The 24,768-nt window shown below is 32.9% G+C and overlaps 3 protein-coding genes across 10 annotated transcripts; 2 read left to right on the top strand and 1 right to left on the bottom strand.

Annotated features, from left to right (window-relative positions):
* Positions 1–898: 898 nt before the first annotated feature.
* Positions 899–2,420, bottom strand: LOC111287090 (NAC domain-containing protein 2-like). The gene is made up of 3 exons (XM_022877309.2): positions 1,923–2,420; positions 1,557–1,837; positions 899–1,451 (listed from the first exon to the last, which is right to left on the bottom strand). Exons 1-3 carry the CDS (start codon positions 2,086–2,088, stop codon positions 1,044–1,046), a joined length of 855 nt encoding a protein of 284 aa, XP_022733044.1. The 5' UTR covers positions 2,089–2,420; the 3' UTR covers positions 899–1,043.
* A 3,571-nt stretch (positions 2,421–5,991) lies between these two features.
* LOC111288655 (protein SHORT ROOT IN SALT MEDIUM 1-like) lies at positions 5,992–16,604 on the top strand. Of its 8 annotated transcripts, none has more exons than XR_016341838.1 (22): positions 5,992–6,078; positions 6,308–6,403; positions 6,835–7,038; positions 7,409–7,699; positions 7,865–7,956; positions 8,164–8,826; positions 8,932–8,977; positions 9,630–9,722; positions 9,812–9,867; positions 10,269–10,386; positions 10,997–11,208; positions 11,288–11,351; positions 12,099–12,272; positions 13,138–13,168; positions 13,293–14,338; positions 14,471–14,545; positions 14,700–14,774; positions 14,857–15,189; positions 15,467–15,667; positions 15,791–15,812; positions 15,890–15,952; positions 16,059–16,604. XR_016341838.1 is itself a non-coding variant. In XM_089760137.1 (22 exons), exons 3-22 carry the CDS (start codon positions 6,889–6,891, stop codon positions 16,146–16,148), a joined length of 3,915 nt encoding a protein of 1,304 aa, XP_089616263.1. In that variant the 5' UTR covers positions 5,992–6,029; positions 6,308–6,403; positions 6,839–6,888; the 3' UTR covers positions 16,149–16,604. The 8 variants fall into 8 exon arrangements, 7 of the variants coding, with proteins under 7 accessions (XP_089616263.1, XP_089616258.1, XP_089616262.1 ...); XM_089760137.1 differs by having other exon boundaries at positions 5,992–6,029; positions 6,839–7,038; positions 15,771–15,812; XM_089760132.1 differs by having other exon boundaries at positions 5,992–6,029; positions 15,771–15,812.
* Positions 16,605–17,473: 869 nt separating this feature from the next.
* On the top strand, positions 17,474–19,264 carry UCP3 (Mitochondrial substrate carrier family protein). Its single transcript, XM_022878258.2, has 2 exons — positions 17,474–18,013; positions 18,243–19,264. The coding sequence occupies exons 1-2, from the start codon at positions 17,618–17,620 to the stop codon at positions 18,783–18,785; spliced, it is 939 nt and encodes a 312-aa protein (XP_022733993.2). The 5' UTR covers positions 17,474–17,617; the 3' UTR covers positions 18,786–19,264.
* The last annotated feature ends 5,504 nt before the right edge of the window (positions 19,265–24,768 follow it).

The following is a 24,768-nucleotide window of genomic DNA, read 5'->3' as shown; positions in this document are numbered from 1 at the left end:
TGCACGCATCATCAATTCAAGACGCATTATCCACAGTGTTGTTTTCGACAAGGCTTTTGACCATCCCCACCACCTTTAATTAATTGTTTTCTTTTGGATAAGTGATGCATAGCCATCCAACCAGCCAAAGTCTGCCTATGGTTTCAGACAACGGTTAATGCCAATCTACTTCCAATATTCTTTCAAAATTTGTCGTGTGGCACCTAAGACCTAAATATCAAAGATTTTTATGTCTTATTAATTTTAGTAATAAATTTTATTCTCCTTAAGTAAAATTTTAATTTTAAATTTTATGATAAAAAAACAAATTTTAAAAAATTTATCTTTCTAATAAAATTTAATATGATTTAATTTTAAATTATTCGAAATTTAAAATAATTATTCGATATAAAAAAAACTCAAACGAAAATTTTTTTTTATTAGAAATTGACTCAATTGATAAGATTAATTTTTTTATATAAATAATTTTGATTTCGAGTCAAATAAATGATATTTTATTAAGATTATTTTAAATATAAAACTTAAAATTATTATTTTTAAATTATCAAATATCACACATCTTATTTTGATTCGAAACTAAACAATATATCTTAATTTTTTTTTTAAAAAAAAATCTTCTTTGATATCATCATCATCCATGCCTAATTTTTTAGAATAAATTAGAAGCAAATAATCAAGGGATTATTGTTTCATTAGCAAAATTACTGCTTGGGACAGATTTCTTGAACTCTTCAGGTTGCATTTAACTAGGAGAAAAAGAGTTAGGGATTATGTTTCACATTGTCTTTGATTTTGATATGAATCATCAATATTCATTCACTATAAAATTTAAGCTTCATAATTAAAATTTACATTAATCAATATTAATTTTATAATACTTGAATCAGATGGCTGAAACTTCTATCACAGATTAAACATCTAAATATATAATCTCTGAGCAAACAGGTTTTACAATTTTTGGAATGGATAAGGGTGATCCATTTTCTTACGTGTCTAGCCAATCCAATATTTCTTTGAGGTGAAAACAATCAAATGCATATCTATTACTGAAACTGATACACCATGGGATTCATATATACTTGCTGGTTTAGGATCCCACTCTGATTGATCACTTGAAACTTCCCTGCATCAGTGTTTTGGTAAGATATTTCTCCTAGCTGAAGTTTCTCAACATGGTCAGTACCGGTATCGTCTATGGTGTGAGGGAAATCAAAGGTTGTATTGTATGTGTTTTCACTCAAAAGTTGGGCAATTGGACCCATGTAATCCAATTCCAATAGATGAGAAAATGAACATGTCCTGGGGAATTTCAACATTTGTTGGCTTTCACTAGCATCATTTGAGTACCCTATCATGTCAATTTGGGTATTTGATTCTTCCACTTTTTGATCCAAAACTTTCCCAGCTGTGTGCCGCTTCTTGTAGATTCTGCACAGGACCCAATCATCCAGCTGAAAATACACACAAAAACAAGCCCTGATCTGGTCAGTTTACATAAAAATAGTATGATCACGGCAATTCCTGGAATGACCAAGATCTGAAAAGAAAAAGCCTACTCTCATGGATCCATTTTGCTTGGTGATTTGTTTTCGCGAATCGCTTAACCGATATTCATGCATAATCCAGTCAGTCTTGATTCCCTTTGGTGGCCTGCCCTTGTAGAACACAAGAGCTTTCTTCACCCCAACGTATTTAGAACCACTATATATGGCTTTGTCTGTCCCAGTAGCCTTCCAGTACCCTGACACAGATGCCCTATTGGGGCGCACCCCATTAGGGTACTTTCTGTCTCGAGGGGTAAAAAAATACCATTCATTTTCACCAATTTCAGCTTTCCCTACAATATCATGAACAGCAGGAGTCAGCATAGCATAAATAATGGAACATAAATGATAGTTTTGGCAGATTATAAATAAACTAACCAGGCAATTGCCATGGATCAAATTTGTATATATCAACTTCTGGGATTATTGAAACAGGGCATGGCCTTGATTTGGCCTGGTTTTTGAGGTAATACATAATCAATTCTTCATCTGTGGGGTGGAACCGAAAACCGGGAGGAAGGCCAGAGCTGGTTTCTCTTTCCATTCTGTTTCTTCTTGTCCGAACAAGGAAACAAGTTTGGTTTAATCGAAAATTTTAGGATAACTATGGGGGGAGAAGATTGAGAGGAGGGACGGCCGAGGTAACGAATGGCGTTTGAAATGTTTACAAATTCAGAGCTCGGCGTTTTATCGTGGAATGATTTTGTCTTATTATTGTGGGCTAAAATGGATTTTGATTGGCTGATAACTTGACATTTTATTCATGAACCTCACATCATAATCATAAGCCAATACCCGGGAACGTGGCCAACACCTGCCACTCTTTCTACATAATCCCTTTGACTGAATTCTTGTGCTAGGTTCTTTGTATCTCATCAGACGAGATAATAATGAATTATACACGTAGATATAATAATTTATGTATTTATTTCATATAAAATAATAATTTTTCAAAAATATATTTAAAATAATTCTTCTAATGCAATGAAATTTATGATATCGATTATATATTCTTGGTTAATATAATAATATTATAAATAATATGTTAATTAATTTTTAAAAGTACTCTTAAAATACTTGGTTAACATTTTTTAGCATTTTTGTACTTGTGCTTTTAGTCATAAGAAAAAAGTTCCCTTTGAAGTACATCAATATACTATCCGCAGTTGTTAAAAGATCATGACAAAATATCTTAGATCTATGGTATGACTTACTAAACAAATTTTTTATCACATGTGCACCTTTAATTTTAAGAATCGATGTGAATTAATCGTGTTAAAATAAGTTTGAAATTTGTAATTATTTTATAATAATTAAATAATTTTTGGATGAAAATATTATTGGATCAACTATTAAAATAATTTTTATTATAAAAGTGGTTGTTATTTAAAAAATAAATTAAAATTATTAAAAATTATCTTTTAAAAATAATTATATAAATAAACTAATGATATATTTAGATTCCATCACATTTAAGTTCTTTTTACCGAAGGCTTTTAACGCATCGTCTTTTCAATTAGAGATTAGAGAGGAAAAAGATTCAATGGTTCATTAGATTCCATAATAATCAAATGTCTTAATGTAAAATTAAAGTATGACATTTTTCAATTATAACGATAAATTGCTTTTGGTCACAAAGTTGATTGACATCTCAATTTCATTATTATTGTTACATTTATATTTATATATATTTTTATTATTAATTTTAATTTTTTATTATGATATTTAATTTTATCTTTATAATAATTAATTTTTAAATTTTTTAAAAATTAATTTGTAAATAAATTTAAAATAAATTTTAATTACTTAATAATTTAAAATATGATATGATGATATAATATAAATATAATATAAAAATAAATAAAAAATAATAAAATTTAAAATTTTAATAATAATTATATAAAAATTTAACAAAATTAAAAATATATTTTATATTTTTATATCAATATAAATTATAATAAATAATTTCTATATATAATATAATATTAATATATAATTTTTATATTTTACACGATAATATAATGCCGATAGCTAGCTCTCACTTTGCCAATAAATGGGGACACTTAGTGAATGAGTCATCAAAAGGTTATATCAACACCACTAAAAGAGCGAAACGTGCCACTTGCCAAAAGTAGTAGACTAGGGATAAGCATCGTAGAATTTTTAGAAGAAACGTAGGCAAAAAAAAAAGATTATTAACTTGTGGTTCTAGCCTTTGCCACGTCATTAGTGCGCCGTAGTCGATGCTAATCCCAGTTTGATTACAACTATTTGTAGGATTAATTTAATGTCACGTGACTACGTGACGAAACATTGATCCATGATCCGTGTTTAAGATCGAACCACCACGCGGCAACTTGACCGTCAATCATGAGTTTGGAGACTTTGAGGAATATTCTATGAATCTCCTCCGTTGATTGGAGAGCTGTCTTTGACTTTGACCTTTGCTTGTTTTGTTTTTATTATCAATGGATAATTTAGAACCAATATTTAAAGAGGTGAGGTTTTTTATTTTATTTTATTTTATATTTAAAAGAAATAAAAAGTGTGAAAATGAAAATATTTAATTGTATCAATTCTTGACAAATAGATGCAAATTAACTGACGTAATATTAATTATAAAAAAAATTAAAAATTATTCTTACTAGCCTTTGATAATTTCATTAATTTAATAATCATATATTATATTTTTATACATTTAATTTAATTTTGTGGTTCCATCAAAGAGCTATGGATGATGGTTTGAGAAAGCTGAGAAAATATGAGAGAAGGGATAAATCATTTTGGTGATAAAAGTGGTTAATGAAAAAAGGAGTTTTTTTTTTTAAAGGAAATTAGGGTTTTTTAAAATTTATGTAAACAAATTTTATAAAAAGGGACTAAGAGTAATTTATATTTTAACTTTGAAGACTTGTTTTAGATTTGAATTTAATTATCCATATTGTTCATGAAAAACAAGTTAACAAATATTGTTGGATGGAGAGTGTATTACATGTAATTATTATAGTACAATTAATTAATAATAATTTAATATTGTGTAAGATTTATAAAAAAATTATATAAAATCTATACTTTTAAAGGGTATATCTTTACATTTTTTTTGTTGTGATTGAATAATTACAATATTATAATAAAAAGAATTGTAAATGAAATTCTTCTTGTTGAGTTAAAATAGGGAAAGAAAAAAATTAGAAACTTAATTCAAATATAATATGCAATGAGATTGAAATTTAAATTTTAGTCATCACAATTATTTTTATTATTTTTAAGCTACAATTTCATTTACATGAAAATAAATAAAAAAAAAAGAACAAATATGATAGAGAAGTTGAAAAATTTTGTTATCAACACATGCTTAAGATGATCTAGGCCAAGATATGACAATATATTTTCTTTAAAAAAACAAGGACATCACTACTTCTTCCAAACAAATGTCTCACCACGGAAATTTTAATTTTAAATTATGAAATTTAAATCCACATGATTAAAAAATCCAAGTCAGCATGTATGAAGAGAGAAAGATGCACTTTTTTTATATTAATAATTTAAATTATTTTTTATTAATTTTTTAAAAATTATTTTTATTCTTGCTCGCTAAATTTGTATTTTGAAAATAAAATTATTTATTGAGAAATCAATAAATAAGCGAAATCAAGATTTTGTTTATAACTAATATAATATGGATGCAGTTATTTTTTTTAATAATCAAACAATCTTACTATTATATTTTCTTCGTGATCTTATTTACGTTTTGATATTTTGTTAATAACAATGAAACTGTTCGATACTTTCATTGAATCATTTATTTTTATTGAACATACAAGATTTGAAAAGAAATTATATTGTTATTATATATTTAATATTGGATTTCTACGATTTTGGGTTTTATTTTAGTTTTTAATAAAAAACAAAAATCATGAAAAAATTACTAAATATTATAGACACATAAAAAAATATAGAAATTAAAGGTAGATCCAACAATCTTAAATAAAATTTAGTGATATAATATAAAAATGATACGAATAAAAGATACGAAAATAACATGATTTAAAATTTTAATAAAAATTATAAATATATTTAATAAAATTAAAAATATATATTTTATATTTTTACATTGATATAAATTATAACATATAATTTTCTTATAAAATATGATATAAATATATAAATTATTAATATTTTATGTGATAAAAATATACGAATAATTAGATAAAATTAAATGGTGTTGATTAAACAAATCTTTGGGTTTTTATCTTGGAACTGCTTCGGGCTTCGAGCCATAAGGGCCCAAATCAACTGACCTGATTAAGGCCCATGAAAGTCTGGGCTGACATTTATTAAACCAGTTACTTCTCGTACGCCCGCCGCCCATGAACCACTCTGACAGCGTCGTATGAAAACGATGACACCAAAACAAAACTTGGTGCTAATCATCCTTGTTTTGTCTGAGTACTTGTTTTGTCTCAGTTTCTAGTCATCCTTAAAGTAACGCGTCCCTTCTTCCTTTCTCAGTTCTTCTCCCCCATGCATTAGGGTTTGTCAATTTTCCATTTTTTTTCACAATTATCAATAATCTGTTTGCGCTTGTCTTTTGAGTAATTACCCATTATCTTCTCCATTTTGGGTTTTAAGTTTTTTAATTTATTTATCCGATTTTTTGCATTAAAAAGAATCTGGGTTTCTACTATTATATTTCAAGTAAAAGAAAGATGTTGTTTCTTTTATTTTTTAATTGACATTGTTTTGTATGTTGTTTAATGCAGGTTTAATTTATATTATTTAGTTTAATGTATTCGTCCAGAGCGACGAATGCCTACGGGCAGCAACTCTACGGCGGCCAATCTGGATACGCCCAAAATGTGAGTCTTTTATTTTTTATTTTTATTTTTTTCACCATAGGATTTTTATTTTTTCAAGCTCCTTTTTTTTGTAATTAGTTTCTAATGGGTTTTGTTTTAATTTGTATGTATTATGATGGGATTGAATGCTCTGATTGTAGAAGGTTTTTGTATGGTTATACTGATTGGTTTTGTGAGAAAAACTGATAAAATTTGCTTGCTTTGATGTTGCTGTGACATCTAACCTTTTTGTTTTTAAATGATTATTTTAAAATCTTTATTGTTGCTGAGCATGTTTAATACGAGTGAATAATTGGATTTAGAGCTGTGGAATTGCGCCTGGTTTTGTTGGATTTTAGTATTTTCCCTGGCAATAACATTCTACGCATGTTTTATAATTCAAGACTTATCATGGGTCTGGTTTTGTTTCTCATTTTTTGTAAATTTTGTAGCTAGGGGCTGGTTATTCTGGTAGCTCTGTTGGAGGACCCGATGGGGGAGCTCAAATGTCCTTGTCTTCTCGGCACTCATCGATTCTAGGTAGTGCTCAAGAAGCAGAAGTTGGTGGTTACAGAGCCCTTCCTTCAGTTTCAGCTCATTATGGGGGGGCGTATAGCTCCATATATGGCACAACTGCTTTGAGTGCTACTCATCAGGTCAGTGGAAGTTGGTTTCTTTTCCTATGTGCTTGTTTTGGTAATTTGTATATTATTTCATCTTGCTGTAAATCTTCAATTTCTTCTTTAATATTTAACCCTTATCATAGATATTTGAGGATCAGGTCAGTTTCATCTGTTGAGTGCTGTTTTTCTTTTCCTTGGGAGCTTATGATATGTCTTAGCTGTCTGATAGTCAACCATGATGTCCTTTTTTCACATTACGGTTACTACATGTTATATTTTTAGTTGGTTTTAAGGTGGCATTAGTATGTAATGTTAGATGAACATGCATCAGAGTGTGTGTTAACGGACAATAGTATTGAATTTTATTGATCGAATTTTGGATTTGATGAATTTTTATTACTAGGTTCCTGCAATAAGTTCCAAAGGGACTGGATTATCAGCTTTGGAAGCTCGTAGTGCTTATACCTCAGCTATGCCAGATTCACCAAAATTTGCATCTGCTGACTATGTTTCATCATCAAGTCACAGTTATAGTCACAAAGGTGATCAAATGTATGCAAAGAAGATTCCTGACTATGCTACAGTGGAGAGAAGAGAATATGGGGAACGACAGGGTGGTTATCTGGGGAGAGAATTGCCTAGTGAGCCAACCGGAAGATATGTTGATTCTGCTATTTTTGGTCATCAGCAGCAGGTCTAGCAATTTCATGATATTTCTTCTGTTAGCTTCTTTTGCATTTTGTCGTGCTTTTTCCTATGTTCTGAATATAAATCTGCTTCTTCCTTGTCCATCTTGTAATTTTGTTTCTTGTTCTCTCTTTTAGTTTTGATCTTTAATACTTACTATCTTGTGCAACAGTCTGAGATATATGATCATCTTGATCAAGCTGTCTTGCTTCGACAAGAGCAATTACTCAAAGCTCAATCAGCCTCTCTTGATGGTAGTTCAAGGTATTTTTATTTTGATGAAACATTTAATATATAATTTCCAATTGAGGATGGTTGTGTTTAATAGCTACTGTTCTTCACTTATAGTCTTTCCCTTGTAAATATATGGCCAAGGTCAACCTTCTCATCCTTCATGGTGATAGTCTGTTGACTGCTTGTTAGATGGTAGTATATTGCTTGCTAGACTAAGTAGCAACACATTTCTGGCAGACAAGCTGATTATCTTGCAGCAAGGAGTGCTTCTAGTCGTCATTCTACCCAAGATCTTATGCCTTATGGAGGAAGAATAGATGCTGAACCCCACAGTTTGTCATTGCTTAGTTCTTCTCCTTCATATGGTGGACAACCTCCATCAATTTTAGGGGCAGCTCCAAGGAGAAACGTGGATGATCTCATGTATCCACCTAATTCAGCAAATCCTGGTTATGGAGTGAGCCTACCACCTGGTAGAGATTATGGAACAAAAGGGCTTCATGTTACATCCCTTGAGTCTGAATATTCGGGTAGTACATTGTCACGCAGTGGTCATCCTAGGATTGATGAACGAAAGGATCACAGGGCCGGTTATCTTCAGGAGTTCGAGCTGAGAGAGGAGGAGCGTTGTCGGGAGCATTTGCGTGAAAGAGAGAAAGAAAGAGAGAGGGAAAGGGAGCGGGAACGAGAACGACTACGAGAACGAGAATGGTTGCGCTTCTTGGAGCGACGTGAGAAGGAAAGAGAGCGGGAGAAGAAGAGAGAACGAGAGTGCAAGCGTGCACTTGAAGTTATGTGTGAAAGAACACCAAGAATTTCTAGGGACCACCGTGGTTCCTCTTTGACAAAAGAGGCTCGACCTGTGAGGCGAGACTCCCTGTGTCGTGAAGTTTCCCATAGGTGGATCTTGATGTTTTACATTCCGTCCTGCTGTAGTTCTGAATGTTTAGCTCTTTGTGTTTCTCACAGTCTTAATAACTAACTTGGTATTCTGTATTGCTGAAGGCATCATTCACCTGTTAAAGAAAAAAGGAGAGAATATGTCTGCAAGGTAAAAGGACAATGCAAGAGCTTCCCATTTGAAAATAATTTGAACTTCTTCAAGAATTTGCTTTTTCCCTTTCAGAATCTGATTTGCATCCTAAATCTTCCTGTTATCACTCTTTCTTGGTCCTTCAATTTTCGTTGCTTCCTCTTGGTCTTTGGCTCATAGTATTGCAGGGCTAGTTGCTGGGTTTTCCACAATCTAGAGAATTCTACATATGTATAAGCCGTTGCTCAGTTATTTTGACTTTATTGTTTTAATCCTGTTTTCTTGGGGCGCCCTTTCTGATATTTTACTTTGATTGGTTTCATTTTGCTCCTTGATCCTCTCATTTCTTTGAATGTTTTCTTTGCCCTCATCCTCTCACCCTTTTCTCCATTGGGTAAACTATATTCCTTTTATGGAGACTAATTCAAAACTTTCAGAGCTTCCTGGGTTTGTATTTGCAGACTGCTCTAAACTGTGGTGGTTCATTACAACTTCTAGTTGTTCTGATTGATGAAAATTTACCTGTATTCTAGAGAATTTATTTAACTTTTCTGAGTTGGAGACCTTTTTCAATATATATTTTTCCTATAATACGGATATGTATTTTCTGTATAGGCATGTCATTTGAAAATGTTTTTAATCCTTTCGATAATTTTCTGCTTACATGCAGGTATATTCATCCACCTTGGTAGATGTAGAGAGAGATTATCTGTCAATTTATAAGCGATATCCCAGACTTTTTGTATCTCCTGAATTTTCTAAGGTCTTTCCCTCTCTGTCTCAAAATTCAGTGATGTGTTAAATTTGTGTTCTTAGATATTTGTTTTGACCTAACATCTTCAACTTTTATAGGTTGTTATAAACTGGCCAAAGGAGAACCTTAAGCTCTCTATGCATACTCCTGTCAGGTATCCTTCTTGGATGTCTTTGTTACTTGAATAGGTTTTGGACATCTCAACTAGCACTGAACTTCTTGGTTTGTTGTATATTTATTGGCTAAAGACTGAAGTGGTCTTGGCATCATGGTTTTAGATATTTTATCTGTGAATTGTTACTTTTTTAATCAATTAATTATTTATTTTAGGATGTGAAATTGCTAATGCATTGTTTGTCATGAAGCTTGGCCTTTTGCCTGGGGAAAGCAAAACACCAAGACAAACATTAGTTTTGGGATCCAAATCAACGTCCACCTCTCTTTGCATTTCCACCCCCTCATTTCTCCCTCTCTAACTTACTTTAATGAACTAAACAATACTGCATCTTATACTTTATGAAATTGTAATAGTTTAGTTTCTGTTGACTGAAGCAGCTTTGAGCATGATTTCATTGAAGAAGATAGTTTAGCTGAATCAAAAGAACTTTCCAGCAAGCTTTTGCCTGTTGAATCTGAAAAGTCTGAACAAGGAAGTACAGTGTGGAATGCAAAGGTTGGTCATTTGTAAATGTAGCATCCAAAAACAGAAGCTACAGTTTTATCTATAATATTTTTATTTTTTTCTTTTATCTTTTTGTGGGAAGCAAGTTCTTATAAAATGTGAATTGGTGATTTTGTTTTTTCTGCATTATGGGGTTTGTTGTTAGCCATGAGAACATAATATATGGATGATGTAGAATGGAGTTCTTGCTGATTAAAGCATTTTTTAATGCCTACTTTGTTATGAATGGAATTTCTTGTTAATTTGTTGTGAAACTTATATGAACATGCTGAATTACTGAAAAGAAGATCGGTGCATTTTGTTAAAGTTAATATTTTTCAAAGGAAGAAAATTCTGTCTTGTTGTCAAAGTTTATTGTATCATATTCAGACTTATTTGACTAATCGAGAAAAGCTGTAGAAGCATGAACTATGCTGTAGTTTAAGCAAGCAGTGTATTACTTTGAAGTTTCCTTTTAACAATTCATTTGTAATAATTCATGCATGATTTAAGCTCTCTTACTGCTTGTCTCTTTCACTTTCTCTGATAGGAATATTGAAGATTCCATATCAAAGTTGATTTTAATTGTGCTTGAATAATGTACTTTTTGACTTTTGTTCAGATGGTTTTAATGAGTGGATTAAGCAGGAGTGCTTTGGAAGAGCTGTCATCTGAAAATATCCCTGATGACTGTATACCACATATTTGCAATATTCTAAGGTTTGCTGTTCTTAAAAAGGATAATTGTTTCATGACAATTGGCGGGCCTTGGGTTTCTGCTGATGGAAGTAACCCAACTGATGACGAGTCTTCTCTAATTCGAACAGCCCTTAGGTTTGTTCTGTCTTCTGGTAGCAGAATACTATGTATAACTTTAGTCATTTCTCATCTAGGGAGTTATTTACTTGAGCAGGTATGCAAAGGATGTAGTGAGTCTTGATTTGCAGAACTGTCAGCATTGGAATCGTTTCATTGAGGTATTATTATTCGTTCCAATTGTCTCCTAGAAACCTTGTTTGATATTGCCCAGAAGCTGCAATTCTGCTGATAAAAATTTCTTCTTTATATTTGAATCTTTTTATTCGAAATTATTCTGCAGGATCCTTCTCTTTTATTTAAGCTTTTTGATTCTATTGCTCAGGATTAGTTGTAAAAATGTGGATTCTATTGGACTTGAACTCCCTTTTAAATTGTTATTTCTCAACATCCATGATCAAATCTTTTATCGGTTTATTTATTTCTTATTTTCGGTGATTGTGTAGACCAGACACTCATGACCATTGAGGACGGCTAATTTTTTTGGTGGTTTTCATCTTGAAATTAATTTGGAGAAATCACTTGCTTTCATGTTCCATTTTCTCAAGAGGTTGATTCCATAGAGCTTCTCTAGGAAAGAAAGACAAAGATGCCATGAGCACTTAATGATACTGATTAGGTTCTATTATGTTTTAATCTTGGTGACTATATATGCTGGTAATACTGGTAGCTGGAAAATAGGGAAATATTCTAAACTTAGTAGACTGAATAGTGTAGAATTATGTAAAACTTATCTGGTTGCAACCTGGCAGTTTAGTGGGTGGCAAGACTTCATCACATTCTCTATCAGATGAGCTTAGAAGTTGTATTGATCTTTCTTCTTGCAATATGTTAAGTTTAGATTTTGTTTCTTGGACATGTTTCTTGATGACAGGAATCTAGTTTTGAGCTCTCTTGGTTATTTGCAGATACATTATGACAGAGTTGGCAAGGATGGACTGTTTAGCCATAAAGAAGTCACTGTACTGTTTGTTCCAGATTTATCTGAATGCCTCCCTTCATTTGATACATGGCGATCCCAATGGCTAGCTCATAGGAAAGCTGTTTTCGAGAGAGAGCAGCTGCTTTCTTTGAAAGGAGAGGTATTATTCTATTTTATTTTTCCTGCCTTTTCTTCTACATTGCCTAGTGCTCGAGGTTATTGTCTGAAGAAATGCATATATATATATATATATTATATGATGTATTAAGAAGATGCATATGCATACTGTATTCGTATGAAGTGTGAACATATACCTGTAACAAATAAACAGACACATTGATACACACAACAAACTGGAAGTATTACTATGTTGCAAAATGCCAAAATCTTTACTGGATTATGCTTTACATAAATGCCTGTCATGCATCCTGAATGTCATTATGATCTCTGAATTTTTGTCAAGTTTCCAAAGATTTTGGACAAATAATGGCTTGGAGGATTGAATCAACTTGATATCTGTTTTGGGTTAAGATGGATACATGTTGACCCTTAGGATGTGTTTGGTATGATAGGATAGAATAAGAAGATATTATGAATAGGATTAGATTAAATATGTCATCCTATCTTGTGTTTGATGTGTGCAAGGATTATGATATAATAATTTTATTTATTGGTCAAAATTATCCTTTCTTAAATTTTATACAATTTAAATTATTGATATAATTTTCAGGGGTATAATAGGACATGTAAGTTCAATCCCATGAATTAAAAATAATCCTTTCCACTTTGGGAGGATTGAATCATCCTATGCTAAGAGGATGGTTAATCTTCCTTGCAATCCTATTCCTTTCTTTAGATACAAATCAAACAGAATATAGGATGATTAGAATGCTATCCTATTTATCATCCTATGCACCAAACATGGCTTTAGTTTCTTATTTTCTTTCCCGACAATTTTTTGTAATAAAATAAGGAATAGTGAAGTTGTTGCCTACTTTATTAATGGTAAATTTGTTTTGTTTCAGAAAGCAAAGGAGAGGAAAGAAGGATCAAAAGGTGAATTGGTTATTACAAATTCATCATCTTATCCATTTGCTCACATATTTTCTATGGGCATGATCAATTAAAGTAGAATAATAGTTTCCTCCCTTTACTTGAAATTTTCATTTATGTTGGCTAGACAATGTAGTAGATTCTGCAAAACACATGGAAAGAGGCAAATTAGAAAAAATGAGTCAGTCTGCATTCTCTAGTCATGGGATATTTGCTAACAAAAAGGAGGAAGATAGCAACTGTTTTGAAGGAGATGCAGCTGAAGGAAAGGTTAGTAGGGGTGAAACTAAAGTTGAGGTAAAAGATGACAGTGAAATAACTGTGGGAGGAGGTCCCGAGAATAAGGAAAGTGGAAAAGCAGCTGCTGTTAAGACAGGTGCCGTGAAGTCTGTGAAGAAAAAGATTATAAAGAGGATTGTCAAACAGAAAGTTGCTAATAAGACAGCTGCCGAAGTGAATACTGCTAGCAAACAAAGTGACAAGGTTGACAAAGATGGTGGAGAGCAGAATACCAAATCAGAGGTTGCCAGTCAACAGGAAGAATCTTCTGCTGGTCGTGCTGGGGTTGGAACATTTGTACGGAAAAAAATTACAAAAAAGGAGGCAGTTGGGAAAACTGATCAGAGTGAAGATAATGGTGTTCCCATTGAGGAAAAAGTGGAGATAGAAATGGGGTGCCCTGAAGATAAACCAAAGGATAATTCAGATGCCAGTGCTGTAGCTGTAGAAAATGCCAGTGTGAAAACAACTGTAAAGAAGAAAGTTATTACGAGGGTGCCTAAAACAAAGGTTCCTACTACACAAGCTAAGGATGAAGTAGCTGAAATTGAGAAAGATGGTGATAAGGATGAGAAAAAGTTGGTTCAAGCTGGAAGTGAGACCTCAAATATAGGTAAGCAAACAGGTTTAGAGAAACAAGGTAATGCTGCAAGTTCAAGTAAATCAGAAATCAAGGCTGACAAGCAAAAGATTAACATGAACGATAATTATGACATCAAGGGGGGAAAATCGAAAGAGGGGGAAAAGCCAAAAGATGAGAAAGAGGACAAAGACAGTAAAGATGAATCCCAAGGCAATCATAACAAGGACTTGAAAGAAAAGAGGAAGTCTGAAGAGCCTCCTCCGAGGCATCCTGGATTGATTCTACAAACAAAGTGGAGCAAGGATTCTAAAGTAAGTTAATCGTATCTTTAAAGTACTGTGTTGTATGTGTGGCTGAACTTTTGTGAAGGAAAGTGTTTTTATGCATAAATTGTCTAATATTCCTCGCTATTACTTGTCTAATTATTCGTTCTAATGCCACAGTTGCGTTCATTGTCACTTTCTCTGGATTCACTTTTGGATTATACTGATAAGGACATTGAAGAATCAACATATGAGGTTTGTTTTTCCTTGTTACCTTTCTGCCTTAATATCTGAGTGTTTTTAATATTTGCCATTCTATATTTTCATTTATTAACTTCATGATATCTGAAGCAATTTTAGTTTTTATTCGTACTTTTTCATTTACACCAAGTGTATTCCATTTTTGCAGCTTTCATTATTTGCAGAGGTGCTATATGAAATGCTTCAATATCAAATGGGTTGCCATATTTTAACATTTCTCCAGGTTGGTATATGATGTTCTTCTTGCTTATTTTACTTGATTCCCTCTCTGAAGAATTGTCAGTGACATCCTTTTCAATGTGTAGAAGCTGCGTGTAAGATTTATGACAAAAAGAAATCAGCGTAAGAGGCAACAGGAAGAAATCCGTGAGAAGGAAACTGAGAATAAGTCACCAACAAAAAGATTGAAAGGCAATGAGCTCCCTGTGAAAAATGAATCTACTAAATCAGACACATCAAGTGCAGCTCAGCAAGCTCAGCGGGAGGATGAAATGATTGTGACCAAGGAAGAAACTACTGCTGATCATGTTGAGGAGTCAAAGACAAAAGATGAAATAGATGATGAATATCAGGAGGAAGATCCTGATGAATATGAAGCAATGGATGACGCAGGTCCACAACCCAATTCCTCTTATGAGGTAGGGGTTTCCTCCTTTTTGAACAGGGAAGCTGAAATGGTTTTTGTCAAACATTATTTTCACTTATGCGCCTCAGGATGCATCCTTATAATTTTATGCAGAAGATTTTGTTACTGGGTTCTATAGTATTAAATATTTATGTTATTTTATATTATGATTGACTTCTATTTTACACCTGGATTTCTTTATGGTGGTTTGGTTTGGTGAATTCATTTTCATATGGTCAGAGCTGTTGTTTATCCTTATTTATTAAAGATTGTACCTTCATCTTTGACAGAAAAATGAAGAAGAGAAGACAGTTACAGATGCTAAGCCCGAAAAGGAAGCTGAGAAGGATGAAGCAGGGGAATCCTCCAAAGAGGAAATCACCACAAAAGCTGCTACTACAGAGCCTGGGCCTGAGGGAGATAGGTCTGCAAAGTGGGAGCTGAAAGTTGATCCAAAGAAGGAGCATACTATCAATAAGGATTTGTTGCAGGTATTTTCCAATTCACCTTTCATTTCCTTTGCCTCGGATCTTTCCTGTTTGAGTATGCAATTCAGGTTTCTTCCCTTATTAATGCAAGCCTTCGTTGTAATAGGCTTTTAGGTTTTTTGACAGGAATCGAGTTGGCTACATTAGGGTGAGATCAAAATCTTTTTACTCATTTTGGTATGTTCTCTAACACTAGTTGTAATGATCACTTATTATTTTCTACAGGTTGAAGATATGCGGTTGATTATTCACAATTTGGGGAAGTTTCTCTCTCATAAGGATGTTAAAGTAGGATTCATGATCCTTTGGTTTTTGTGGTTGTTTCTGTCGTAATTATGCTTTTTTCTGTTACTATTGCACTATGGTTAATGATGGTTTTGCTTTCCCACATCAGGAACTTGTGCAAAGTGCTTTGTTAGAGAGTAACACAGGAAGGGATGATCACATTCTTTACAATAAGCTGGTTCGTATGTCCGGCATATGAGAGCTTCTTGGGTACAATGATCTTTTTAACCTTTTTAACATGCGAAAAAACCATAGGGTCCGAACCAATTAGCAGTATTTTAGCCAATAAATAGTCGGGTATATCTGATGACTGATGATAATCCTTGTGATTTAACTATGGGTATAACATGTCGGTTCAACTTACTTGGTTAATGTATTTGGCTTGTTGGTTTTAAATTGGAAGGGGGGGGGGGGGGTATGTAACTGTCACGTTAGTCTGTCATTGGTCTGGTCTCTTATCCTATTTTGGTATATAAAAAAGGAAGAGAATCGTCGATGCCAAGGCAACAACGTGGGATGGGTTCCTCCTGTACCTGGATTAAATTATGATGAGAAAAATACCCATGAATGAAGATTGTTACACATGGCAACGGTACATATGAACCTTATGGTTCAGTAACAATGTGAATAATTGATTGGTCGTTTGAGGTTCTTACTGTGCTTTAAGTTCTGACAATGAACTTGCATTGAAAATGAAATGCGATATCATTCAGAAGAAAGAATCAAATGTGTTTTAAGGAACAGCTGTTGGTACTGAAATCCCAAAAAGACAGCTGTTATGTCACAAAAGATCTGCATATACAGACCATTTACATTACAACAAATTTGCTTCGATTGGGAGTCAAAGAACTAATAAACGTTTACATTAATAATAACTCAATCATTTCTTTAAACACTAGTTTTTAGTCTTCTCAAATATATCTAACAATTCATATATTCTTGTAAAATATTAATAATATGTATATTTATATTATATTTTTTACGAAAAATATAATTCATGTGGAAAGGAAAATATAAAATATATATATTTGTTTTGTTAAAATTTACTTATGAATTTTTCTACAAATTTTTAACCGTATTATTTATGTTTTTTTCGTTTGTATCGTTTTAATGTCAGTGTTATCATATTTAGTTTATGTCTACTCACTGTGCTCAGTGATGGATGTAAAATAATCTCTAAGCATCTTCAGTGAAGATGGCTGAAGCATAGGCAACTAAATCTTTCTTCAATTTTGCTATAATCCTCAAAATGGCGCCAAAATTTCGACGCTTCATTTTTCTCAAAAGCTTCCTATGTTTCCCAACAAATAACGAAATTAAGAAACTGGATATTGAAAGAGATTTCAATGGCTTAATTGATTATAACCTCAAGTGATCTAAGGAAGTAGTCGCGTGCGAGAGGGTGGAGGCCCTGTTTGCAGAGGGTGTGAACGTGAGAGACTAAGTCGTGTCCGACGGAGAGATCGCCGGAGCCATTCAGGAGGGATTTAGCGGCAGCGCGGAAATCGTTGTAGCTTCGGAGGGTTTATTGGACCGTGTTGTCCTTGAGACTCATTAAAACGGCATGTCATTCGTCGTTTTACAACTCAAAAATGATTCTTTTTTCACTTTTATTATTACTATTTTCTCTTCGACGCGCCGCTCAAACTTGATCTCTCGGATGGTCAAATGAAAAGCGTTCCCGGACCCGACGACGCCCAAACCCGAAACAGAATCCGAATTAAGATCTTGCTGACGTCACTATCGGCTATGGTGGCGGAGGCTTCCACCTTCCCGATAGACTTAACCAAGACGAGGCTCCAACTCCACGGCGAGTCTCAATGGCTCTCCTCCTCCTCCTCCAGGCGCCCCACTAACGCGTTCCGTGTCGCTTCCGAAATCGTCCGTGAACAAGGCGTTTTGAGTCTGTATAAAGGCCTCTCTCCAGCCATTCTCAGGCATCTATTCTACACTCCCATTCGGATCGTGGGTTACGAGAATTTAAGGAATTCCGTGAGCTCCGATAGGTCTCTTTCTCTGTCTTCTAAAGCTTTTGTTGGTGGCATTTCCGGCGTTATTGCTCAGGTATGTCTTTACTGAAACAAAATATAGTCAAATATAAACGAATTGATTGGCTTTCTTGAAATTGCAAAAAAAAAAAAAAAAGAAGATTTGGTTGGTAAAAAATAGTCAAATACTCTTGATTGAAGTGAAACTTATATGCTATATATATATTTGATGAGATGTTTATGCTAAATATTCCTTTGGAATGTAATTGGTAGAATTTTTCTGCTTACTATTAGTAGTAGTACAGTTTGTGGCAAGTCCAGCTGATCTTGTTAAGGTGAGGATGCAAGCCGATGGCCGTCTGGTAAGCAGGGGTCTTCAACCTAGATACAAAGGATCATTTGATGCTTTAAAAAGGATTGTAACCATGGAAGGTTTTGGAGGTCTTTGGAAAGGAGTTTTCCCAAATGTCCAGAGAGCGTTTTTAGTGAATATGGGGGAACTGGCTTGTTATGATCATGCAAAACGTTTTGTTATCAATAATCAGATATCTGATGATAACATCTATGCCCACACATTGGCATCGATCATGTCAGGTCTCTCTGCCACAATGCTGAGTTGTCCGGCTGATGTTGTGAAGACGAGAATGATGAATCAAGCAGTCGGTAAGGAAGGAAATGTGTTGTACAAGAACTCGTATGATTGTTTGGTGAAGACGGTGAAAGTTGAAGGATTGACAGCACTGTGGAAAGGTTTCTTTCCAACATGGGCAAGGCTTGGACCTTGGCAATTCGTTTTCTGGGTCTCGTATGAGAAATTCCGAAAAATTGCAGGGCTTTCTTCCTTCTGAACAATGAGCTTATGAGGATTCAGATGCCAGTACACTTGCATGGTTAAATTCAGTTTGCATATACCAATGTGAATGGGAAAATTTCAGATGCTAGTACCAGTTTCTCCCTTTGGCAATTACTTGAATATCGGCATTGGTCAGAGATCATAAAACCCTGATGCCCCTTAGAAGTAACCATCATTTAGTGTCAATGTTATTCAATTTTTTAGCACGGGAAAAGATCATAAAGGTGTAACAGAGTAAATCTATTAGTTATTGGTTCAATTTTCTCGAGGCTTTTTTCTTTTAGTTATCTAATAAGCTAGCAGGCAGTTACCATTATGGAATTCAAACTTTTTGAGCATTATTTGTTACTAAGTAAGCACTGACCTTTATAAAACCCAATATTTACAGAAATCTGCTTATTGCTAAATACATTCACGCCTGATTTGTAGTGTCATACTCACCAATTATGCAATGCATTTCTACTTTGAGGGTCAGCTTCCTATGTGGGTTTTTATGGCATTTTCCCCTATATGGTTGACCCTGTTGTGATGTGCAGCTGCGAATGGTGGCAATGAGGCGTCTTGGGGTTTGAGGCCTTGGCCCTTGAGGGAATGGGGTTTCGTTTCTCAAATCTAATGACTCTATTACCATATATTAAAGAAGGGATCCATTTCACTGTTACTGGGGCAGTGGTTTTTTTTTTTTTCAATTTTTTTTATTTTTAAGGGACTGTTTTTCTCTCACAAACAGACTGTTCAATAGCAGTAGTAGCCCATTATTTGTTGCTTTATGACTTTTTTCCTTCAATTGGGCTGTTCTTGCTTCTTCCTTCAATTGGGCTTTTCTGTCTTCTTTCTGCTTAATGCATTTTCTATCCATAATTTTCCTTTTTATGGTTTTACGCATTTCTCCTTTTTCTTTTCTGACTTTCTCAATTTTTTATCATTCTTTATTTTTATAGATATATTATTTAGGACCTGTCAAAGATCAGAACCAGTTTGAATTAAGTTTAGGGGTTGCGTATTAGGCTTTCTGTAGTGCCTGTTACCTATTTTGGCATTGATCTGTTGCTTGGTTTTTATAAGGTTAATGTAGATCCTTAATTATGTATTTCATCTTCAATTCAGTGAAATTCCCACTTTCTCTCTGTTAAGAAGAAAATATCATGCATGTACAAACTAAAACTTTTGACATGCATGTTTCTAATTTAAAACATCCCTATTCAACATGGATTAAAAGATATATGGTTTTTTTTTTTTTTTTTTTTAATATAAAGGAGGTCAGTATAGAAAATGGGTTGTATGGGTCGAGAAACAGATTTTAGGTTTGGTTAAAAAAAGTTACATGAATCGATTGAGTTAAATTGTAAGATCGATCAAAAGATATTTGAGATATTTGATTAATATTGTGATATTATTTTTATTTCTAGAAGAGATTATATATGATCTATTAATTAAAGGTTTACGATAAGCTAATTTGATAATAATTGTAGCAAAAAGAAAAAGCACAAGAATTTCGAAATAGCGCATGCTTAAAATTTGTATGGTCGATCAATGTATTCAAGACTTTAAGGATCATAAGGTCCATTAATGTAATGGAAGGTACTTCTATTATTTTGTCTTAATGACTAACATATAATATCAGTACTCTCATGGCCTAAAATAATAGCAGCTACAACCATCAAGGCAGGCAGTGACACGAAAGGTGTCCATCGGGAATCTGTGGAAAAAACACAAAAACATTGAGGGCTATAGTAAGTAAATCATATCACAGTACGTAGCAGTATGCTAGTATTATCTAGCACTATAGTTTTTCTCCAGTAAAAATTTCTTGGTAGGTAGTAATTGTTCAAAGGGACTGCTATGATTATTGCCCCATTCTTGTGTATTTTTGCTATTCACTTGCGTGTACGTATACGGTTGATCTGTTCCAGCCTTTAAGGATCATTGGGAGTCATTAGTGGAACGATGAAGTTATTGTTTATCATGTGCCACTTGTCACCATTGATGCCTGCTGTATGTCACTTATGACTCAAGGGGAAATTAACTCATCATATCACTAGTCATATAACGTGATACTAAATGTTAAAATTTAGTTTGTATAATTTAAATATAAAAAATTTAACTCGTTAAGGACTAACAATTTAATTTTGATCGACTTGGAAGTTGGTATGTGAAAAGTGGAATTTCATCTTTATGTTAATTTTGCGGGACGAAGTTACAGCACAGAGAAGTGCCACTGCATGCCAAGTCGATTGACTTGCAACTTCGTAAATTTTACAAAATCAGAGACATTTGCCGATACTGTTAGACAGTAGCCCATGTTTTGTTGCTCACCAGGACAGACACGCACACAAGACGAGGTTTTATCAGTTTTAGATCTAAAAATTGCCCACCTGATCATCAAAACAGCCCACTTCAATTAAGCACATTAAGCTTTAAAAAATGAACTTAAGGACTAGACAGTCATACCAGTAGGTATATATTTACTTGTATAATTATAACCCCAACTTTTTTTCCTTATTTTTTGTCTTTTCTTTCTTTGCCTGTCAACTGGCGCTTGAGGTTCTGAGCTGTCCTTTTGAATGGTCTGAAACATTGAAGATGTGAAAGTCCCAGTTATGCCCCAACTGAAACCATTTTTATGGTGGCAGGCGAGGTCGGACATGTATTGTTGTAGCACTTAAATGAACCTATTGGTAGCTGTGTTGAAAAAACGAACCAATAGCAAATTCAAGTTCCAGTTATATGTCGACTGTATCTTGTACAATCTGTGTTTACAATTACTCATAAATGACAAATTGGCCATGTGCCTTCATTCTCTCCTTTGAAATTCCAGTACATCTTATAGCAGTGGATGGTTGATAGACTTATAGTCATATATCAGGTTTTCCAGCATTGCTTGATCGTAGAAATGACCCATTTCCTTGTTGGGGGATAAATCCAACTGACTCAGGAATCAATACTAATGTAAAACTTAGACATACAGCTTTTACTTGTTTGAGCTACTATCATTACCACAATGTTAATATGTCACCCTTTCATATTAATAAGACTATAAAAAAATAAACCGGTTTTTCAGTTGGTATGTACAAATAGATTACTATCTCATAGGGTGGTGGATATTGGAGATTGATCGGCTGAATTTAAATCTGATGCTAGGTTTTTGAGGCAAGAATTTTAGCCAATAAGTTAATTTAGACTTTATTTAGATGGTCTATGAGAAGGGATTTCATCACGCCGTCATGTCGTTTTGGATTGAATCTTTAGAAATCTAACAGTCAAACAACATATACCCGACCCCAGAAGCAGCTAATTAACAAAGGTTCGGCTTCACTATCAGCAAGACCAAGGCGTCTCGATGTACTCAAAGCATGGCAAGTCGTAGTTACTGGCATGTTTGCTTTCCCCAGCCAGGATCTTGGCTCTCCAACCTCAACACTCAACTTCTCCCATGACATGTTTCGAGCTCCAGCCACAGGATCACTTGGTGGAAATACAGCTAATGCAATGGGGCTTGATACGAGTTCATCAGATAAGTGCAAAGGAGGAACTATACGCTATAATGATTGGAAATGGTTTGAGAAATCCAAACAAATGCCACAACATGAGGAAAAAATTGATAACTCCATTATATTCACAGATAGTGCATTGTTTAATGATGACCCTTTTCCGGTCGGGAATGATAATTTGCAAATTGCAAACATAATGGAGGATTTATAATTTGATGATCTTTTGATGCAATGCTAAAATACGTAGAATATATATATATATATATATATATATATATTAATTTCTACATGGCAGAGAAATTTGGGGTGAAGGGAATTCTGGGGATGCTACAATTCTCCCATTCTCACAAGTGAGAGACAACTTGAGAGCTCATAATTGACATTGATTCGTCCACAGTTATTGAAGGTTGGAAAAAGATACTGTTCTTACATGTACAATTGTACTACTACTATTTATTACGTCAATGTGAATTTTCTGTGTTTTCCATTGTCTAAAAAAGAAAGGAAAAAAAGTTGAATAAGAAAATCAGAACCTATTTGTTACTACTAATAGTTCAAAATATTACCGACAAAGGTTTAATTTAATTAGTAAGAATCGTTCGTCTTAATGTAAAAATTTTGAATTTAAATTTAATTGATAATTTTTTATTAAAATTATTTTAAATATATGACTTTCAATTATTGTTTTAAAATTATTGGATATGGTATCTCTTGATTTGAAGATTAAATAATTTATATATCTTGAATTTTGTTAAAAAATAATTCAAAATATTTTTTCAAAAAAAAAGACAAAGAAAGACCTTGCTTTAATTAGATGTACTTGAAGCCCCACAGCCTCCAAGAAAAAGGTGAAATTGTAAAGGAAACTAATATAAACTTAATTACCTTTACCGTAGGAGGAGAGTCACTGCAGAGATGGTGGCTTAGTAATGGGTAGAAGCAGTGCTCTTCATTCATTCAATTGGCTGGAAAGATAAAGAAGGAAGAAACATCACTTACTAATTAATTGATTTTGAGAAATAAATATCATTAATATCATTGAAAAAAAAAAGTCATCGTTTTTTGTATAAAGAAAAATCCATAATTTCATAGTGCTCTAGCGGTGATTCATTAGCATGAGAAGCATCCAATTCAATCTATCACTAGGATCTGTCTTACCATGAACATGATTAATCGATAAAAATCATTTGGAATTCATGTGTTGCAATTCTATATTTTAATTTTTTTAATCCCAAAACTAAATAAAAAACATACAGTTAATGTAATTATGTAATCAAATGTAATGTTAAAAATTATAATATTATAATTAGAATAGTATTTAAGATTACAATATGATTACTACATTTATCGACATAATTATGATGAAATTATCTCATTAATTAGTAAATATCCTCATGACCTTTATATAATCTTTTTTGGATATATTTCACTTATAATTTTTTTTATTATAATCTTACAATTAACCAATTTTAATAAAAATTTTTTTATTAGTCTTACAATTAACTGATCTTAATAAAAAATTATGTAAGAATTTATCACTTATAAGTATAGATTACATATAAAATTTTGATATAATTTTCACAATTTTGAATTATAATTAATTAATTATACTATAATAATTATAGAAGATATATTTTTATATTTTCTCGAGCTATGAATGTAGAATTACTTCTCTTCAAACATTTACAGAAATTAATTTTGAATACTAAAATTGTATTTAAATGTCCAAAGCAAAGACTGGTTTCTAAACATCATAAAATAGAAAACTATATAGATAGATATTCAATTTGGTTTTTACCTTTCCATCATTTAAAAAAAAAAAATTTAAGGAGCAAAAATGATAATACTAGTAATAATAATGAGATGAAATTTGCTTCTTTTTGTTGTTTTCTTTTTCTCTTCTATTTCCTTCCTCTTTCATACAACATTTATCACTGGAAATGAAAGGAAATGACTCAAAATTGGAGTCTCGCTGTAAATGGTACACGAAAATTCAATGTGCTCGTTCAAAGCCATATTGGGTAATAATCATCCTTCTGTTTTTGTTTTTCTTCACAGTCGTGTTAACTATAGGACACTGCCCTTTTTAAAGCTTACGAATCAGTGACAAAAAGTCATAAAAGGTAGCTGTTGCCTGCGATGCTGCAACTAAGGAAAAACTCTGTTCATGACTATTCACTGTTTTTCACTTTTTACTCACACAACAATCACCATGCATTTACATTTACTGCACCCACTATTTTTTTTTTCAAAAAAATTTGGAGTAAGGGGATTTTGTTTTTATAGGATCAAAGTAGATCGCAGATTTTATAAAATATTTATATTAAATTTATAAATCATTTACTAAAAAAAAATTGCAGAAAACAGGATTTAAACCTATATCTTTAAAAAAAGAAAACCTTACCAAGTCAAGCAATTTCATTGACACAAAATCCAATATCTTATGTTATTTAGAGTAAGGGAAGGTATTTTCATTATAGGATCAAA

The sequence above is a fragment of the Durio zibethinus genome, chromosome 4 (genome assembly GCF_047325235.1).
Source record: "Durio zibethinus cultivar Kanyao isolate XHJ-2024 chromosome 4, ASM4732523v1, whole genome shotgun sequence".
Taxonomy (NCBI): domain Eukaryota; kingdom Viridiplantae; phylum Streptophyta; class Magnoliopsida; order Malvales; family Malvaceae; genus Durio; species Durio zibethinus.
This window is presented reverse-complemented; position numbering and strand designations above follow the sequence as displayed.

Bases quoted from the DNA above. Each gene is read 5' to 3' on its own strand.
- LOC111287090 (XM_022877309.2), bottom strand. From the start codon at position 2,088: ATGGAAAGAGAAACCAGCTCTGGCCTTCCTCCCGGTTTTCGGTTCCAC. The intron at 1,838-1,922 runs GTTAGTTTATTT...ATGATATTGTAG, and splicing joins TGATCCATGGCAATTGCCTG to GGAAAGCTGAAATTGGTGAA. The intron at 1,452-1,556 runs GTAGGCTTTTTC...GTGTATTTTCAG, and splicing joins AGCAAAATGGATCCATGAGA to CTGGATGATTGGGTCCTGTG.
- LOC111288655 (XM_089760132.1), top strand. From the start codon at position 6,332: ATGTATTCGTCCAGAGCGACGAATGCCTACGGGCAGCAACTCTACGGC. The intron at 8,978-9,629 runs GTAAAAGGACAA...GCTTACATGCAG, and splicing joins GGAGAGAATATGTCTGCAAG to GTATATTCATCCACCTTGGT. The intron at 9,868-10,268 runs GTATCCTTCTTG...TGACTGAAGCAG, and splicing joins TCTATGCATACTCCTGTCAG to CTTTGAGCATGATTTCATTG.
- UCP3 (XM_022878258.2), top strand. From the start codon at position 17,618: ATGAAAAGCGTTCCCGGACCCGACGACGCCCAAACCCGAAACAGAATC. The intron at 18,014-18,242 runs GTATGTCTTTAC...GTAGTAGTACAG, and splicing joins TTTCCGGCGTTATTGCTCAG to TTTGTGGCAAGTCCAGCTGA.